This window comes from Rutidosis leptorrhynchoides, chromosome 4 (assembly GCF_046630445.1).
Source record: "Rutidosis leptorrhynchoides isolate AG116_Rl617_1_P2 chromosome 4, CSIRO_AGI_Rlap_v1, whole genome shotgun sequence".
In the NCBI taxonomy this organism is placed as follows: domain Eukaryota; kingdom Viridiplantae; phylum Streptophyta; class Magnoliopsida; order Asterales; family Asteraceae; genus Rutidosis; species Rutidosis leptorrhynchoides.
In genome coordinates this window covers 558,643,728-558,661,533 of record NC_092336.1, presented here as the reverse complement: position 1 = coordinate 558,661,533, position 17,806 = coordinate 558,643,728, and the positions used below count along the sequence as shown (strand labels likewise).

At 36.1% G+C, this 17,806-nt stretch overlaps 1 protein-coding gene across 1 annotated transcript; it reads right to left on the bottom strand.

The window, feature by feature from the left end:
- Positions 1-3,928: 3,928 nt before the first annotated feature.
- LOC139842718 (bifunctional riboflavin biosynthesis protein RIBA 1, chloroplastic-like) lies at positions 3,929-16,374 on the bottom strand. Its single transcript, XM_071832830.1, has 8 exons — positions 16,208-16,374; positions 15,958-16,090; positions 15,532-15,828; positions 15,075-15,252; positions 12,799-12,858; positions 12,333-12,385; positions 11,975-11,992; positions 3,929-4,126 (listed from the first exon to the last, which is right to left on the bottom strand). The coding sequence occupies exons 1-8, from the start codon at positions 16,372-16,374 to the stop codon at positions 3,929-3,931; spliced, it is 1,104 nt and encodes a 367-aa protein (XP_071688931.1).
- Between the last annotated feature and the right edge of the window lie 1,432 nt (positions 16,375-17,806).

Below are 17,806 nucleotides of genomic sequence, written 5' to 3'. Positions count from 1 at the left end.
ATAATATAAAGATCAAGTTTAAATTTGGTTGGAAATTTCCGGGTCATCACACTAGTCCTTAACGTCATAGCAAGACAATCAAGTTTGAGATGTTACAAACGTCTCCACACAACTCACTCATGTTTCCATTTAAGATATCATCATATATCAACTACAACAAGTTTCTGATAAATTCGGAATGACCTTGTATTCAGCATATAAATTTTGCAGGAAATGTTATCCTATTTGCTGACCTGTCTCAAGATAGCGTAATCAGCATTCAACAGATACCATTTGATATGGTGCAGGGTAAATTGGGTATTGGGATCTCTCTTGCCCTTAGAGCACTGGGTGTGGTGACGTGTCAGTTCAGTGTTAGTTCAGTGTCTTGCTGATGACTGGACGCTGACTGGACTGACACTGAAAACTGACATAGGTGAAAAAACAGGGGAATTGGGAAGATGGTCAGTTCAGTGTCTTAGAGAGAGAAGATATTTTATATTTTATTATTTAATCCTTTATTTAAATTAATTAATTTATTTTATAAAACATTATTAACACAAAATAAATATTTTATTATTATTATGATTATTATTATTATTATTATTATTATTATTATTATTAATAATATTAATTAATAATTAATAATCACAATGATAATAATTAATGATAACAATAATTATAATTATACTTATTAAAAAAATGTAAAGAATCCTTACACAATCTTACACAATGTTACAGTATTATTTTTATTTTTATTTTATCACTAATTAAAAAAAAAAAAAAAAAAAACCCTTGGATTCCAAATAAACTCGTCATCTTTTATTTATATTATTATTTATCATTATCATCTATCATCTATATCTTACCATCTCTTTCCCTTTCCCCTTCATATACACACATATACATATAGACACATATACATATAGATACAGATACGCACCACCATTTTCTTCATCAAAATTAATTCCTAAATTCTAGACTATCAAAATTAACGGCTAGTAATTTGAATTTGGGACCCACAAAACTAACACCTCCACTTTCGTGCAGACGACTTCGGCCCTTGAGACGCCGGACCGACACCGAGATGGTGTGGTCCGACCGTCGGCGGGTTAACCGACGCAATCCGACGCCGAGCTGACTGGATCCACACCCAGTGCTCTTAATGTTCTCATTTTGGAAGCAAAAGTGGGACAAACTGCTAAAGCATGAATTGAAGGCATGTACTTTCACAGTTTCACCCTTAATTTGGTTGTGAATCCTAATTCCCACATATGTTTCTGTTGGCAGTTCAATATATACGTGCAAGTAAAAATATAAGGTTGACGAGAACATGTATCTAGTGTTATTAAAAAGGATGCTTAGGTGCACGACTATTTTATTCACAAGGTGCTTAACAATAAGTTGCACGGCGATTTTGTTCACAAGGTTCTTAATAATAAGTTGTATGAATTCTGATGTTAACACTTATTTGCTAAGAAAAACACATGGCAAGATGGCCAAGGTTGGGGTGGGTAACATATCTAATAGGTTCAAATGGGTCATGTTTAGCATGGGTCAAAATGACATGGTGGGGTTGATCAAAACGTTTTTTGGTATATTTCTTAATATATACTGTAATAATTAGTTTATATTGAATTGAATGTGATAATATATATAGGACATTTAATTCATCTACAAAACATACACATACCTCGGGCGACTTTCAACACGTTTGACATCTTTTCGACTAGATCTATTTTTGACTCAACTTCTTGATTTGACATGTCGATAAGTTCCCCTAATAGCAAGATTTTGATTACTTGGTCCGTTTAATAGAACACAACCCACACCAACCAAAGCTTGAAAGCTGACAATGAAGGGGCCAAAAAACTCAACCAAAACATGTAGTCTTATATATATAAATAAAATTCATAAATTTCATGAATAATACACAATTGAAGGGGAAACACAACCTTTATTAAAAAGAACTATACTCTGTACATTATAATGTAGTAGTTGAGAAAATATAAAATGTAGTAACAACAAAATAGAAAATGAATAGAATACGTGTCATTGATGCTGCAAGATGAAACTTACGAGCATAACAATAATACAAGGAGCAGAAATCTCGAAACTGTTATACGGTTTGTAATCTAATAACCTATTTAGTTTTACAATTTAATAACCAAAGAGTGATAAAATGTATGCTAGAAGTTCAAATTTTAATTTGGTAGGGCCAAGATTTGAATTTTAACATATTTAGTCTCTAAAACCATAAAAAATGCTAGTAAGAACAAAACTTGTTGGGGGGACCATGGCACCCTCCTGCCCTTTAAATCCTCCGTCGCTGACACCAACCATTATAAAGAAAATGGGTTGAAGCTGCCAAATGTGCTAAGGAGGTTCTTTCCTTGCAGGTTGGCGATCTCAAGCAAGACTCCACAGACTTAGAGACTATGGAAGAACCTGTCAACTCCAAGATCGAACGCAAGACTTGACAAACTTAGGACTACTTTTGGATTCACTGGGTGATCGAATTGTATACTCGATTAGGAACATTTATGGGGGGGTAAAACAATAAAATATGACTTTGACCATTGTTAAAAAGTATTCACATGCTAGTTTAGTACTAGTATATGTAAGTTCAATTTGCAACCAGGGCTCTGCTGTTATGAAACATCTGGTACTAGTAATCTAACTCCTATTATGTGAAACCATAATATATGCACATTAAAGTATGAAATCAATTACATCTGAACTAATTATATGCCATGTCAAGTGAGTAGCAAATTGGTTCAACTAGAAACGGGTACCTTTGATTAACAAAATTGATGGTGGCAAACAAACAAAATGATACAACTGAGAGAATAAATATATGACGTGTATAATTTATCCATGAATAACATAACATAAGCCTCATATATGATACATACTCATTATTATTATTATTTATTTTATTTATAACGTATAATATACTTTTTCATTTTATTATATGATATGATATAGTGATGATAAGTGATATAGCTAGTGAAAAAGCTAGCACTACACCGATAAAGCTAGTACTAATAACACAACCACTATGGTTCCAACAGTCACTTGACTGAAAACGGCACCGTTTGGGGCTGGAGCAGGCGCAAATCCATAAAACGGAGAAACCGCAATTGGTGCACTAGCCGGTGGTGAAGGAGGAGGTTCGTTAGTTTCGGAAAACAGTGAAACAGGCGATGGAGACGGCGTTAGATCAATAATCGAAGTTGCTGGTTCTGAAGCTGGTGAAAAAGGAGGATGGCCATTAGCTTTAGATGACATTGTAACAGGAGATGGTGATGGTGTTAGTTCGATAATAGTAGTTTCTGGTGCAGAAGCTCGTGGTTCGGAAGCAATTGCAGATGCTAATAACAGCAGAGTAATTGATAACATGGTGAGAATGATGGAAGCCATTGTTGAGTACAATTATGAAGTTTGTTGAATGAGAAGAATAAAGGACTTTTTAAGGTTTATATAGAGGTATTACTATACAGGGTAGAGTAAAAGTCTGGATGACCGTTTTTTACTGAATTTGGACAGTTGGATTGTTGTATGTGATTAAACCAACGGTGATGATGCTGTGTAACAAATAACCAAGGGTCTCATATTAATCCATGCATAAGGTGAAATAAGTAACAATAATAATTAATTATTTAAATAATATTTGAACAGTAATTTTCTTTTAAACAGTTTTTTTTTTTTCATATATCTAGTTGATTGATTTTGGACAGATTAGCCAGGTTACTCTGTTAAACAAAAAGTAAAAATGATGAGCTTTAGATATCACTAAAACATAGAAATAGGTCCAATCTAATGATAAACGCCCATAGTACAATTTTATGAATAACATGAACCACTAGTGCAAACACAACAGATATAATATAAATTGCAGCTTCAAATGCAAGCTAGCTAAGACATCTATTAAATGGTCAATTCAAGTTTAATGGAGTGTTCCTGCACCATATACATGACCCATCTTGGTTCGTTTGGTCTCGAGATATCGCTTATTATCCTCTGTAATGGCAGTCAGAACTGGAACTCTCTCTACAACTTCTAAACCATACCCCTTTAGCCCGATGCATTTGGCTGGGTTGTTTGTCATCAACCTCAGTGTTTGAACTCCCAAATCCTTCAAAATCTGATCAACATAATCAAGTTACTAAACACGTACGACAAGTATATATTCTCAAGATCTAAAAGGACTGTTATGATCATATGAAATGGAAAGAATATAATGTTTGGTAATTTTGAAAACACAATTAATGCAATGCCAATAGAAAAAGGTAGATAACCAAAGGGCTTCTGGCCAGCGGTATCGAGTAGTCTCATTAACCTTTAGTTTATAAGTTCAAGCCCCGTCTTGGACAAAAATGGGTGCGTGTTTGCCGTTCTAAAATGAAAGGTAGGTAATTACTGTTAAAATACAATGCAAATTTAGAATAATATGGAATTAGTAAATGTATATGGGTAAAATATCTAGATATTAATATGTATAAGAAAATATCTAGATATTAGAATATGAGAGAAAAATCTAGAAATTAAAATGTATAGAAAAATCTAGATATTTATATGTGTAAGAAATATCTAGATATTTATATGTATAAAAATATCTAGATATTTATATATCCATGGAAATATCTAGTTTCTAGAAACTTCCATGGAGTAGTATAAATATAGGTGGTGGGTTCATTTGTGTAAGGTGTGAAGTAAGTTGTGAAAGTTGTGAGAGTGAAATAAGAAGTGAGTTGTGAAGAAGAGAAGAAGAGTGTGAGTTAGCGAAAGTAGAGAAGAGAAAACTTGTAAGTAATATTGTAATTGTAATTTGATATAAGTGTTTTTGTTAAGTTTCCCGATCAAGCCTTAGTTTGTGTTTAAGTTCTTAGTGCACTTTTGTTGTTCTTATTATATGGTCGGCTCTGCCGCCTAAGTAATACATGGTCGGTTATACCGCCTAAAGATATATGGTAGACACTGTCGCCTAAGTACATTGTGCACTAAGGATTTATAAAATTAAAGGCTAAACAACGCCAAAGTGTTGGTGTAGTGAGTCTTGTATAGTCTAGATCCTCTATAGTGGGTGTGTTGGGCTCGTCGAAGCTTCCAACAATTGGTATCAGAGCGGGTCGTTCGGGACCATTTCTAGTGGAGGAAATCGGTAAACGTTGGACGTTTACATCGACTTGTTTTCACCAAGGCTCTAAAGGAGATTCTGTCGGAGCACAGTTAGGAACTGTGAAAGCTCATCGGTCAGGGACCAAGCTTATTGGACGTTGGACGTCATGATGGCAGATCTTGCAAGTACGAGCAGTGGAATCAAGAGTCTCAATAACCACAACTATGGTTATTGGCGGACTTGCATAGAATCCTACCTACAAGGACAGGATTTATGGGAAATAGTTGCTGGCAGTGACACAACGCCTCCACCGAAAGAAAATGCTGAAGCCTTGAGAAAATGGAACATCAAGGCCGGGAAGGCTTTATTTATATTGAAGACTACAATCGAGGAGGATCTATTGGAGCACATCCGTGACGAGAAAACACCAAAGGCAGCTTGGGAAACTTTTGAAAAATTATTTTCAAAGAAGAATGAAGCACGCCTCCAGCTCTTGGAAAATGAGCTCGCGGGTATCTCACAAGGAAGTCTGTCTATTTCTCAGTATTTCACCAAGGTGAAATCAATTTGCCGTGAGATATCTCAACTTGCTCCTGAAGAGAAAGTGAGTGATGCAAGGATGAAGAGAATTATCATCCATGGCTTAAGGTCCGAGTATAATGGATTTATAGCCGCTGTGAGAGGATGGCCTACTCAACCATCATTAATAGAGCTGGAGAATTTGTTGGCTAATCAAGAGGCATTAGCCAAGCAGATGAATGAAGCAACCATAAAACACGGAGAAGATGCACTCTTCACCAATAAAAAGAAAGCAACATCTCGAAGACAAGAGGCGATGAAAGAAAGTAAGACATATGGGTGGAAGGGTCACCCAAAATCAAAAGGCAACGCTTCAGGGGGAGCTCAACAAGGAAGTAGAGATCATCACCAACAATACGGGGAAAATGATAAGAGAAAGAATGGTGAATGCTTCAATTGTGGCAAGAAGGGTCATTTTGCTCGAGAATGTAGATTCCCCAGAAGGCGAACTTTCGAAGGAAATGTGGCCGCCGCAAGAGATGAGAAGAAAGATGTCACATTCGAAGCAACCATTAATGAGGAAACATGGGATGCAGAAGCAGGACTCTCCGTCGAAGCTGACATGGATGATCAAGCTCTTGCAGCAACCTTAAAGTCAAAAATAAACTACAAAGATGATTGGATCATTGATTCTGGGTGCTCAAATCATATGACCAATGATGAGACGAAGCTGCAAGAAATGGAGGATTACAAAGGAAAGAGAGTCGTGTTGACAGCCGACAATTCAAGGTTGTCTATTTCTCACATTGGAAAGACAATAATTCCAAATGAAGGCGACTCTCATAAGCTCCAACTCGAGAAGGTGTATCTTGTCCCTGGCCTAAAGAAGAATTTACTGTCAGTACCACAATTGACAGCAGAAGGGAACTATGTGCTCTTTGGACCAGAAGATGTGTCCGTATTCAAGAGAGTGAAGGTGGTTGGCAATCCAATTATGCAAGGAAGAAGAATAGAGTCGGTCTATGTACTATCTGCTGAAACAGCATATGTGGATAAGACTCGAAAGAATGAGACGGCTGATCTTTGGCATGAACGTCTTGGACATGTGGGCTACAACAAGTTAAAGGAGATGATGGTGAAACACATAGTAAATGGACTTCCTCAAATTGATATCCGAACAGATACAATATGTGCTGGATGTCAATTTGGAAAAGCTCACCAATTGCCATTCAAGGAGTCACAACATCAGTCCAAGACACCACTAGAGCTCATACACTCAGACGTCTTTGGCCCAGTGAAACAAACATCACTTGGAGGAATGAAGTATATGGTGACATTCATTGATGACTTCTCAAGGTATGTGTGGGTTTACTTCATGAAGGAAAAGTCGGAGACTTTTCAGAAGTTTAAAGAGTTCAAGAAGAAGATAGAAAGTGAGCTCAATAATAAGATTAGGTGCTTACGCACAGATAATGGAGGGGAATATTTATCGACTGAGTTCAATATGTATCTTGAGAAGCACAAGATCAAAAGGCAATTAACTTGCCCTAATACTCCACAACAGAATGGAGTGGCAGAACGTAAGAATCGTCATCTTGCTGAAACTTGTCGAAGTATGCTTCATGGTAAGAATGTACCAGGAAGATTTTGGGCCGAATGTATGAGGACGGCTTCATACGTGATTAACAGACTCCCACAAACAAAGTTGGGATATATTTCACCATATGAAAGATTATGGAAGATCAAGCCAACCGTCAACCATCTCAAGGTTTTTGGATGTGTATGCTACGTCTTCGTACCAGATCATCTACGAAGCAAATTTGATAAGAAGGCAATCCGATGCATTTTTGTCGGTTATGATGAATCAAGAAAAGGATGGAGATGTTGTGATCCAAATACTGGAAAGTGTCATACTTCAAGAAATGTGGTATTTGATGAAGCTTCTTCATGGTGGTCACCTCAAAAGATAGAGCTTCCAGAATCTCATGGATTAGAAGAAGTTCCAGAAGAGAAAGAAGAACATAAAGAGCACATATCGGATCCAATTAAAGAAGGAGATGGATCGTACTCTAAGGAAACGAGTCCATGGAAAACTGGGGTACATCAATCTACATCCGAAGAGGTTCGTCCAAGCCAAATGGATGCCGAGGAGCATGTGCAAGAATTACGGAGATCAACAAGGCCGAGGCAACCTAATCCGAGGTATGCCAATGCTGCTCATGTGGATGAATCAATACCTATTGAGCCTTCCACTTATGAAGAAGCAGCACAAAGTCAAGAATGGCAGAAAGCGATGGAAGAAGAAATTAATGCTCTAAAAGAAAACCAGACATGGAGTTTAGTTCCAAAGCCAAAAGATGTAAAACCAATATCTTGTAAATGGGTTTACAAGGTGAAGACTCGATCAGATGGCTCCATTGAAAGGTATAAAGCTCGACTTGTTGCTAGAGGTTTTTCTCAACAATATGGGCTGGATTATGAAGAAACGTTTAGTCCAGTAGCAAAGATCACAACAATTCGAGCTTTACTAGCTTTATCCGCCAGCAAATCTTGGAAGATGTGGCAGATGGATGTCAAGAACGCTTTCTTACATGGAGAACTTGACAAAGACATTTATATGGAGCAACCAAGAGGCTTTGAGAATAAGTCCCATCCTGACCATGTCTGCAAATTAAAGAAAGCACTATACGGCTTGAAGCAGGCTCCAAGAGCTTGGTACGGGAAGATTGGCGAGTTCTTGGTACAAAGTGGTTTCACAGTTGCTCCTTCAGATTCTAGTTTATTTGTGAAACAAGATCAAGGAAAACTAGCCATAGTGCTAGTATATGTGGATGACTTAATCATCACGGGAGATCACTATGAGGAGATCCAAAGAACAAGAGAGAATCTGTCTATCAGATTTCGTATGAAGGAGCTTGGAGAACTCAAACATTTTCTTGGACTCGAAATAGAGCAGAAAAGAGAAGGATTATTTCTGGGACAACAGAAATATGCGCGAGATCTTTTACAAAAGTACGGAATGCTTAATTGCAAACCTATCTCAACTCCGATGGATCCGAATACAAAACTACGAGCAGATGAAGGAAAAAGTCTTCAAGATGTTACCATGTATCGAAAGATGGTCGGAAGTCTTATTTATCTCACACTAAGCCGGCCAGACATATCTTATGCAGTTGGAGTGGTTAGCCGATACATGAGCAATCCGAAGAAGCCTCACCTTGATGTTGTACGACGCATCTTAAGGTATGTTAAAGGCACTATTAACTTTGGCATTTTGTACAAGAAAACAAAAGAATGTCACGTGACTGGATATTGTGACGCCGATTACGCTGGAGACTATGATACACGACGGTCAACAACTGGATACATGTTTAGTCTTGGATCAGGAGTAATATCATGGTGCAGCAAGAGACAACCAACAGTATCCTTGTCAAGCACTGAAGCAGAATATCGATCGGCATCGTCAGCAACACAAGAAATGACATGGTTGAAACAACTAATGGAAGATCTTCATCAATCAACAGACTATCAAGTAGAGCTTTTCTGCGATAACCTATCAGCTATACGTCTAGCAGAGAATCCAGTCTTTCACGCAAGAACAAAACATATAGAAGTACACTATCACTATGTTCGCGAGAAGGTCCTTGAAGGAGAGATCAAGATGGTGCCAACAAAGACCGATGAACAGGTAGCAGATATATTCACCAAGAGCCTAAGTAAACCGAAGTTTACAAAATTCAGAGAAGCACTTGGAATGGTCTGCAAGACATCGTTGGAAGAAAATTTGCATTGAGGGGGAGTGTTAAAATACAATGCAAATTTAGAATAATATGGAATTAGTAAATGTATATGGGTAAAATATCTAGATATTAATATGTATAAGAAAATATCTAGATATTAGAATATGAGAGAAAAATCTAGAAATTAAAATGTATAGAAAAATCTAGATATTTATATGTGTAAGAAATATCTAGATATTTATATGTATAAAAATATCTAGATATTTATATATCCATGGAAATATCTAGTTTCTAGAAACTTCCATGGAGTAGTATAAATATAGGTGGTGGGTTCATTTGTGTAAGGTGTGAAGTAAGTTGTGAAAGTTGTGAGAGTGAAATAAGAAGTGAGTTGTGAAGAAGAGAAGAAGAGTGTGAGTTAGCGAAAGTAGAGAAGAGAAAACTTGTAAGTAATATTGTAATTGTAATTTGATATAAGTGTTTTTGTTAAGTTTCCCGATCAAGCCTTAGTTTGTGTTTAAGTTCTTAGTGCACTTTTGTTGTTCTTATTATATGGTTGGCTCTGCCGCCTAAGTAATACATGGTCGGTTATACCGCCTAAAGATATATGGTCGACACTGTCGCCTAAGTACATTGTGCACTAAGGATTTATAAAATTAAAGGCTAAACAACGCCAAAGTGTTGGTGTAGTGAGTCTTGTATAGTCTAGATCCTCTATAGTGGGTGTGTTGGGCTCGTCGAAGCTTCCAACAATTGGTATCAGAGCGGGTCGTTCGGGACCATTTCTAGTGGAGGAAATCGGTAAACGTTGGACGTTTACATCGACTTGTTTTCACCAAGGCTCTAAAGGAGATTCTGTCGGAGCACAGTTAGGAACTGTGAAAGCTCATCGGTCAGGGACCAAGCTTATTGGACGTTGGACGTCATGATGGCAGATCTTGCAAGTACGAGCAGTGGAATCAAGAGTCTCAATAACCACAACTATGGTTATTGGCGGACTTGCATAGAATCCTACCTACAAGGACAGGATTTATGGGAAATAGTTGCTGGCAGTGACACAACGCCTCCACCGAAAGAAAATGCTGAAGCCTTGAGAAAATGGAACATCAAGGCCGGGAAGGCTTTATTTATATTGAAGACTACAATCGAGGAGGATCTATTGGAGCACATCCGTGACGAGAAAACACCAAAGGCAGCTTGGGAAACTTTTGAAAAATTATTTTCAAAGAAGAATGAAGCACGCCTCCAGCTCTTGGAAAATGAGCTCGCGGGTATCTCACAAGGAAGTCTGTCTATTTCTCAGTATTTCACCAAGGTGAAATCAATTTGCCGTGAGATATCTCAACTTGCTCCTGAAGAGAAAGTGAGTGATGCAAGGATGAAGAGAATTATCATCCATGGCTTAAGGTCCGAGTATAATGGATTTATAGCCGCTGTGAGAGGATGGCCTACTCAACCATCATTAATAGAGCTGGAGAATTTGTTGGCTAATCAAGAGGCATTAGCCAAGCAGATGAATGAAGCAACCATAAAACACGGAGAAGATGCACTCTTCACCAATAAAAAGAAAGCAACATCTCGAAGACAAGAGGCGATGAAAGAAAGTAAGACATATGGGTGGAAGGGTCACCCAAAATCAAAAGGCAACGCTTCAGGGGGAGCTCAACAAGGAAGTAGAGATCATCGGGAATGGTCGAAAGTCAAACGAATATATGAAACAGTTCGAAATATTTGTGACTCAACATTACAGACTTTGCTCATCGTGTCGAAATAATATAAAGATCAAGTTTAAATTTGGTTGGAAATTTCCGGGTCATCACACTAGTCCTTAACGTCATAGCAAGACAATCAAGTTTGAGATGTTACAAACGTCTCCACACAACTCACTCATGTTTCCATTTAAGATATCATCATATATCAACTACAACAAGTTTCTGATAAATTCGGAATGACCTTGTATTCAGCATATAAATTTTGCAGGAAATGTTATCCTATTTGCTGACCTGTCTCAAGATAGCGTAATCAGCATTCAACAGATACCATTTGATATGGTGCAGGGTAAATTGGGTATTGGGATCTCTCTTGCCCTTAGAGCACTGGGTGTGGTGACGTGTCAGTTCAGTGTTAGTTCAGTGTCTTGCTGATGACTGGACGCTGACTGGACTGACACTGAAAACTGACATAGGTGAAAAAACAGGGGAATTGGGAAGATGGTCAGTTCAGTGTCTTAGAGAGAGAAGATATTTTATATTTTATTATTTAATCCTTTATTTAAATTAATTAATTTATTTTATAAAACAATATTAACACAAAATAAATATTTTATTATTATTATGATTATTATTATTATTATTATTATTATTATTATTAATAATATTAATTAATAATTAATAATCACAATGATAATAATTAATGATAACAATAATTATAATTATACTTATTAAAAAAATGTAAAGAATCCTTACACAATCTTACACAATGTTACAGTATTATTTTTATTTTTATTTTATCACTAATTAAAAAAAAAAAAAAAAAAACCCTTGGATTCCAAATAAACTCGTCATCTTTTATTTATATTATTATTTATCATTATCATCTATCATCTATATCTTACCATCTCTTTCCCTTTCCCCTTCATATACACACATATACATATAGACACATATACATATAGATACAGATACGCACCACCATTTTCTTCATCAAAATTAATTCCTAAATTCTAGACTATCAAAATTAACGGCTAGTAATTTGAATTTGGGACCCACAAAACTAACACCTCCACTTTCGTGCAGACGACTTCGGCCCTTGAGACGCCGGACCGACACCGAGATGGTGTGGTCCGACCGTCGGCGGGTTAACCGACGCAATCCGACGCCGAGCTGACTGGATCCACACCCAGTGCTCTTAATGTTCTCATTTTGGAAGCAAAAGTGGGACAAACTGCTAAAGCATGAATTGAAGGCATGTACTTTCACAGTTTCACCCTTAATTTGGTTGTGAATCCTAATTCCCACATATGTTTCTGTTGGCAGTTCAATATATACGTGCAAGTAAAAATATAAGGTTGACGAGAACATGTATCTAGTGTTATTAAAAAGGATGCTTAGGTGCACGACTATTTTATTCACAAGGTGCTTAACAATAAGTTGCACGGCGATTTTGTTCACAAGGTTCTTAATAATAAGTTGTATGAATTCTGATGTTAACACTTATTTGCTAAGAAAAACACATGGCAAGATGGCCAAGGTTGGGGTGGGTAACATATCTAATAGGTTCAAATGGGTCATGTTTAGCATGGGTCAAAATGACATGGTGGGGTTGATCAAAACGTTTTTTGGTATATTTCTTAATATATACTGTAATAATTAGTTTATATTGAATTGAATGTGATAATATATATAGGACATTTAATTCATCTACAAAACATACACATACCTCGGGCGACTTTCAACACGTTTGACATCTTTTCGACTAGATCTATTTTTGACTCAACTTCTTGATTTGACATGTCGATAAGTTCCCCTAATAGCAAGATTTTGATTACTTGGTCCGTTTAATAGAACACAACCCACACCAACCAAAGCTTGAAAGCTGACAATGAAGGGGCCAAAAAACTCAACCAAAACATGTAGTCTTATATATATAAATAAAATTCATAAATTTCATGAATAATACACAATTGAAGGGGAAACACAACCTTTATTAAAAAGAACTATACTCTGTACATTATAATGTAGTAGTTGAGAAAATATAAAATGTAGTAACAACAAAATAGAAAATGAATAGAATACGTGTCATTGATGCTGCAAGATGAAACTTACGAGCATAACAATAATACAAGGAGCAGAAATCTCGAAACTGTTATACGGTTTGTAATCTAATAACCTATTTAGTTTTACAATTTAATAACCAAAGAGTGATAAAATGTATGCTAGAAGTTCAAATTTTAATTTGGTAGGGCCAAGATTTGAATTTTAACATATTTAGTCTCTAAAACCATAAAAAATGCTAGTAAGAACAAAACTTGTTGGGGGGACCATGGCACCCTCCTGCCCTTTAAATCCTCCGTCGCTGACACCAACCATTATAAAGAAAATGGGTTGAAGCTGCCAAATGTGCTAAGGAGGTTCTTTCCTTGCAGGTTGGCGATCTCAAGCAAGACTCCACAGACTTAGAGACTATGGAAGAACCTGTCAACTCCAAGATCGAACGCAAGACTTGACAAACTTAGGACTACTTTTGGATTCACTGGGTGATCGAATTGTATACTCGATTAGGAACATTTATGGGGGGGTAAAACAATAAAATATGACTTTGACCATTGTTAAAAAGTATTCACATGCTAGTTTAGTACTAGTATATGTAAGTTCAATTTGCAACCAGGGCTCTGCTGTTATGAAACATCTGGTACTAGTAATCTAACTCCTATTATGTGAAACCATAATATATGCACATTAAAGTATGAAATCAATTACATCTGAACTAATTATATGCCATGTCAAGTGAGTAGCAAATTGGTTCAACTAGAAACGGGTACCTTTGATTAACAAAATTGATGGTGGCAAACAAACAAAATGATACAACTGAGAGAATAAATATATGACGTGTATAATTTATCCATGAATAACATAACATAAGCCTCATATATGATACATACTCATTATTATTATTATTTATTTTATTTATAACGTATAATATACTTTTTCATTTTATTATATGATATGATATAGTGATGATAAGTGATATAGCTAGTGAAAAAGCTAGCACTACACCGATAAAGCTAGTACTAATAACACAACCACTATGGTTCCAACAGTCACTTGACTGAAAACGGCACCGTTTGGGGCTGGAGCAGGCGCAAATCCATAAAACGGAGAAACCGCAATTGGTGCACTAGCCGGTGGTGAAGGAGGAGGTTCGTTAGTTTCGGACAACAGTGAAACAGGCGATGGAGACGGCGTTAGATCAATAATCGAAGTTGCTGGTTCTGAAGCTGGTGAAAAAGGAGGATGGCCATTAGCTTTAGATGACATTGTAACAGGAGATGGTGATGGTGTTAGTTCGATAATAGTAGTTTCTGGTGCAGAAGCTCGTGGTTCGGAAGCAATTGCAGATGCTAATAACAGCAGAGTAATTGATAACATGGTGAGAATGATGGAAGCCATTGTTGAGTACAATTATGAAGTTTGTTGAATGAGAAGAATAAAGGACTTTTTAAGGTTTATATAGAGGTATTACTATACAGGGTAGAGTAAAAGTCTGGATGACCGTTTTTTACTGAATTTGGACAGTTGGATTGTTGTATGTGATTAAACCAACGGTGATGATGCTGTGTAACAAATAACCAAGGGTCTCATATTAATCCATGCATAAGGTGAAATAAGTAACAATAATAATTAATTATTTAAATAATATTTGAACAGTAATTTTCTTTTAAACAGTTTTTTTTTTTTCATATATCTAGTTGATTGATTTTGGACAGATTAGCCAGGTTACTCTGTTAAACAAAAAGTAAAAATGATGAGCTTTAGATATCACTAAAACATAGAAATAGGTCCAATCTAATGATAAACGCCCATAGTACAATTTTATGAATAACATGAACCACTAGTGCAAACACAACAGATATAATATAAATTGCAGCTTCAAATGCAAGCTAGCTAAGACATCTATTAAATGGTCAATTCAAGTTTAATGGAGTGTTCCTGCACCATATACATGACCCATCTTGGTTCGTTTGGTCTCGAGATATCGCTTATTATCCTCTGTAATGGCAGTCAGAACTGGAACTCTCTCTACAACTTCTAAACCATACCCCTTTAGCCCGATGCATTTGGCTGGGTTGTTTGTCATCAACCTCAGTGTTTGAACTCCCAAATCCTTCAAAATCTGATCAACATAATCAAGTTACTAAACACGTACGACAAGTATATATTCTCAAGATCTAAAAGGACTGTTATGATCATATGAAATGGAAAGAATATAATGTTTGGTAATTTTGAAAACACAATTAATGCAATGCCAATAGAAAAAGGTAGATAACCAAAGGGCTTCTGGCCAGCGGTATCGAGTAGTCTCATTAACCTTTAGTTTATAAGTTCAAGCCCCGTCTTGGACAAAAATGGGTGCGTGTTTGCCGTTCTAAAATGAAAGGTAGGTAATTACTACCTGCGCTCCTACACTATAATCCCTAGAATCAATAGGCAAACCAAGATCCTCGTTGGCTTGAACAGTATCACGACCATCATCTTGCAAGTTATAAGCACGAAGCTTGTGACCTAACCCGATTCCTCTTCCTTCATGACCTCTAAGATAAACCACCACTCCCCTACCAGCTTCTTCGATTTGTTTCATCGCGAGTTCCAACTGGTCCCCACAATCACATCTAGCAGACCTAAATATGTCTCCAGTTAAACATTCTGAATGAACCCTAACAAGAATATCCTTTCCATTCCCAATCTCACCCTGTTAATTATACATTATACATATGTATCATTTTTTCTTTAATTTGTAAAATAAAAATAAAATGACCAAAGCTAGAATCAGTAAATACAACGCGCGCAGATCTGTAAATTCAAGTAAATCGTCACTGACCTTAACCATCGCAACATGCTCTAATCCATCTGACATTGCTTTATAACAATATGCAACATATGATCCCCATACAGTAGGTACTCGTGCAGCAGAAACACGCTTTGCTAGTTTATCGGCTTTACCAATTTTATACCTGAAAAGTTAAACCATCACAACAAAAATCTTACATACACACATACATATAATTCATTCGATCGTTCGTATATATTTACATAAAATAAACAATTTGTGATATGAACAAAACACTTACAGTGACAAAATGACTGCTAATACACCAACAGCACCTAAAGCAATGGTCACTTGGTTCACAATTGCAAAATTCTTTGGCGAAGGTGTCGTTGATGGAGATGATGAAGGAACCGACGAGCCAATGAGCAAAAAAATTAACAGCAACAGGACACTGAATGAATAAGCCATTAATAAAAAATGAAAAATTAGCTGAATGTAGATGAATTGAGATGGTGATCAGGGTTTAAATAGAAAATATTTAAGAGTTTTTGTGTAGTGACATATGATCAGTAGCTAATGGCTGCCTGTTTCAATTAAATTATAGCCGTTGATCGTAGTGATCGTATCATCGTATGGGGAGTGTGTAGATAGTATATTCTAATCAAAGCTCACATGTTAATTGCTTCCCTCCATATTTGGAAGATATTGTAATACAAATATTTGTAGCATGATGAACGGCTTGATAAGCCTGAGTATAATATCTTTAGAATTTAATTGCATTAAATTAAAATAAAAATATAAGACAAAAACATAAAAAAAATCTTGACACTTTAGAAAAATTATACACATACTATAATGTACATGGATTCCGTGGTCGTTTAATATTTTTAATCTTTATCGCATTACTAACAGCGTCCATGTTTAATATTTCAAACCAAAAATATTACTAGAATATCGTTTGATTTGTGTTTTAATTATGAGGTATTAAGTATTAATTTAAAATACGAATGTGTCTATGATTGATTACCATTCAAAATCATGTAATTAATCCGGATTTGGAAACTTATTAATTGTTACCTAAGTTCATGTTAATCTTTCTTTAATTGCGTAATTCGTTTTCCATTGTTCTAGTTTCTTTACTAGATATGCGATTTGCCACTTAAAAGGAAAAAGAAACACATGTTTCATGTGATTGTAGTATAAGAGCACCAGGAGTCGACTTGTTTTTTCGCCGTTATACACATTTAACGGTGGGGACAGTGGGGAATCCCACTCCCTCCCGCCGTTAAAATCCAAAGTTAGGCACCAGCGTCGAGTGGGCAACGGTGGTTGCTTGATGCCGTTGCTTTTTTTTTTCTTTTTCTTTCTTTTTTTCTTTTGTTATTTGATGCTACTGCTGTAATTTTTTTGCTTTCCCTTTTCTTTTATGATTGCAGGTAGGTTTATATGATGAAGAAGAGTTGCAGGTTTATATGATGAAGAAGGTTTATGTGATGAAGAAGATAAATAAAAGAAGTAAAAGAGGCGTAAAAAGAAAAGGAAACACGATTCACAATTCATTTATACTCCATTCTCGAAATTTATTAATTTTTTTGAGTAAAAAGAAAAGGAAACAGACAAATTAAAAGATAGTAGTGATTCTCGAGTTTTTATATTTAAGTAAAAAGAATAAGAGAGTAGTGAATTAGAAAGGATAATACATTAACATTTTATTAGCAATACTCTCCGCCCATATTTGGGCGGATTGGGAAAGATAGTAAAACACTCTCATATCTTTTCTTATCCACTCCTTTCTGCTGAAATTAAAACTCGAGAATACAACGTTAAGATATGTTGGACTGTTGTCCAAATATTTACAATTATTTTGTTGAATATGATATTGCATGGAAAATATGGGAAC

Bases quoted from the DNA above. Each gene is read 5' to 3' on its own strand.
- LOC139842718 (XM_071832830.1), bottom strand. From the start codon at position 16,374: ATGGCTTATTCATTCAGTGTCCTGTTGCTGTTAATTTTTTTGCTCATT. The intron at 16,091-16,207 runs GTAAGTGTTTTG...TTAACTTTTCAG, and splicing joins TTAGCAGTCATTTTGTCACT to GTATAAAATTGGTAAAGCCG. The intron at 15,253-15,531 runs GTAGTAATTACC...TATGTTGATCAG, and splicing joins ATTATAGTGTAGGAGCGCAG to ATTTTGAAGGATTTGGGAGT.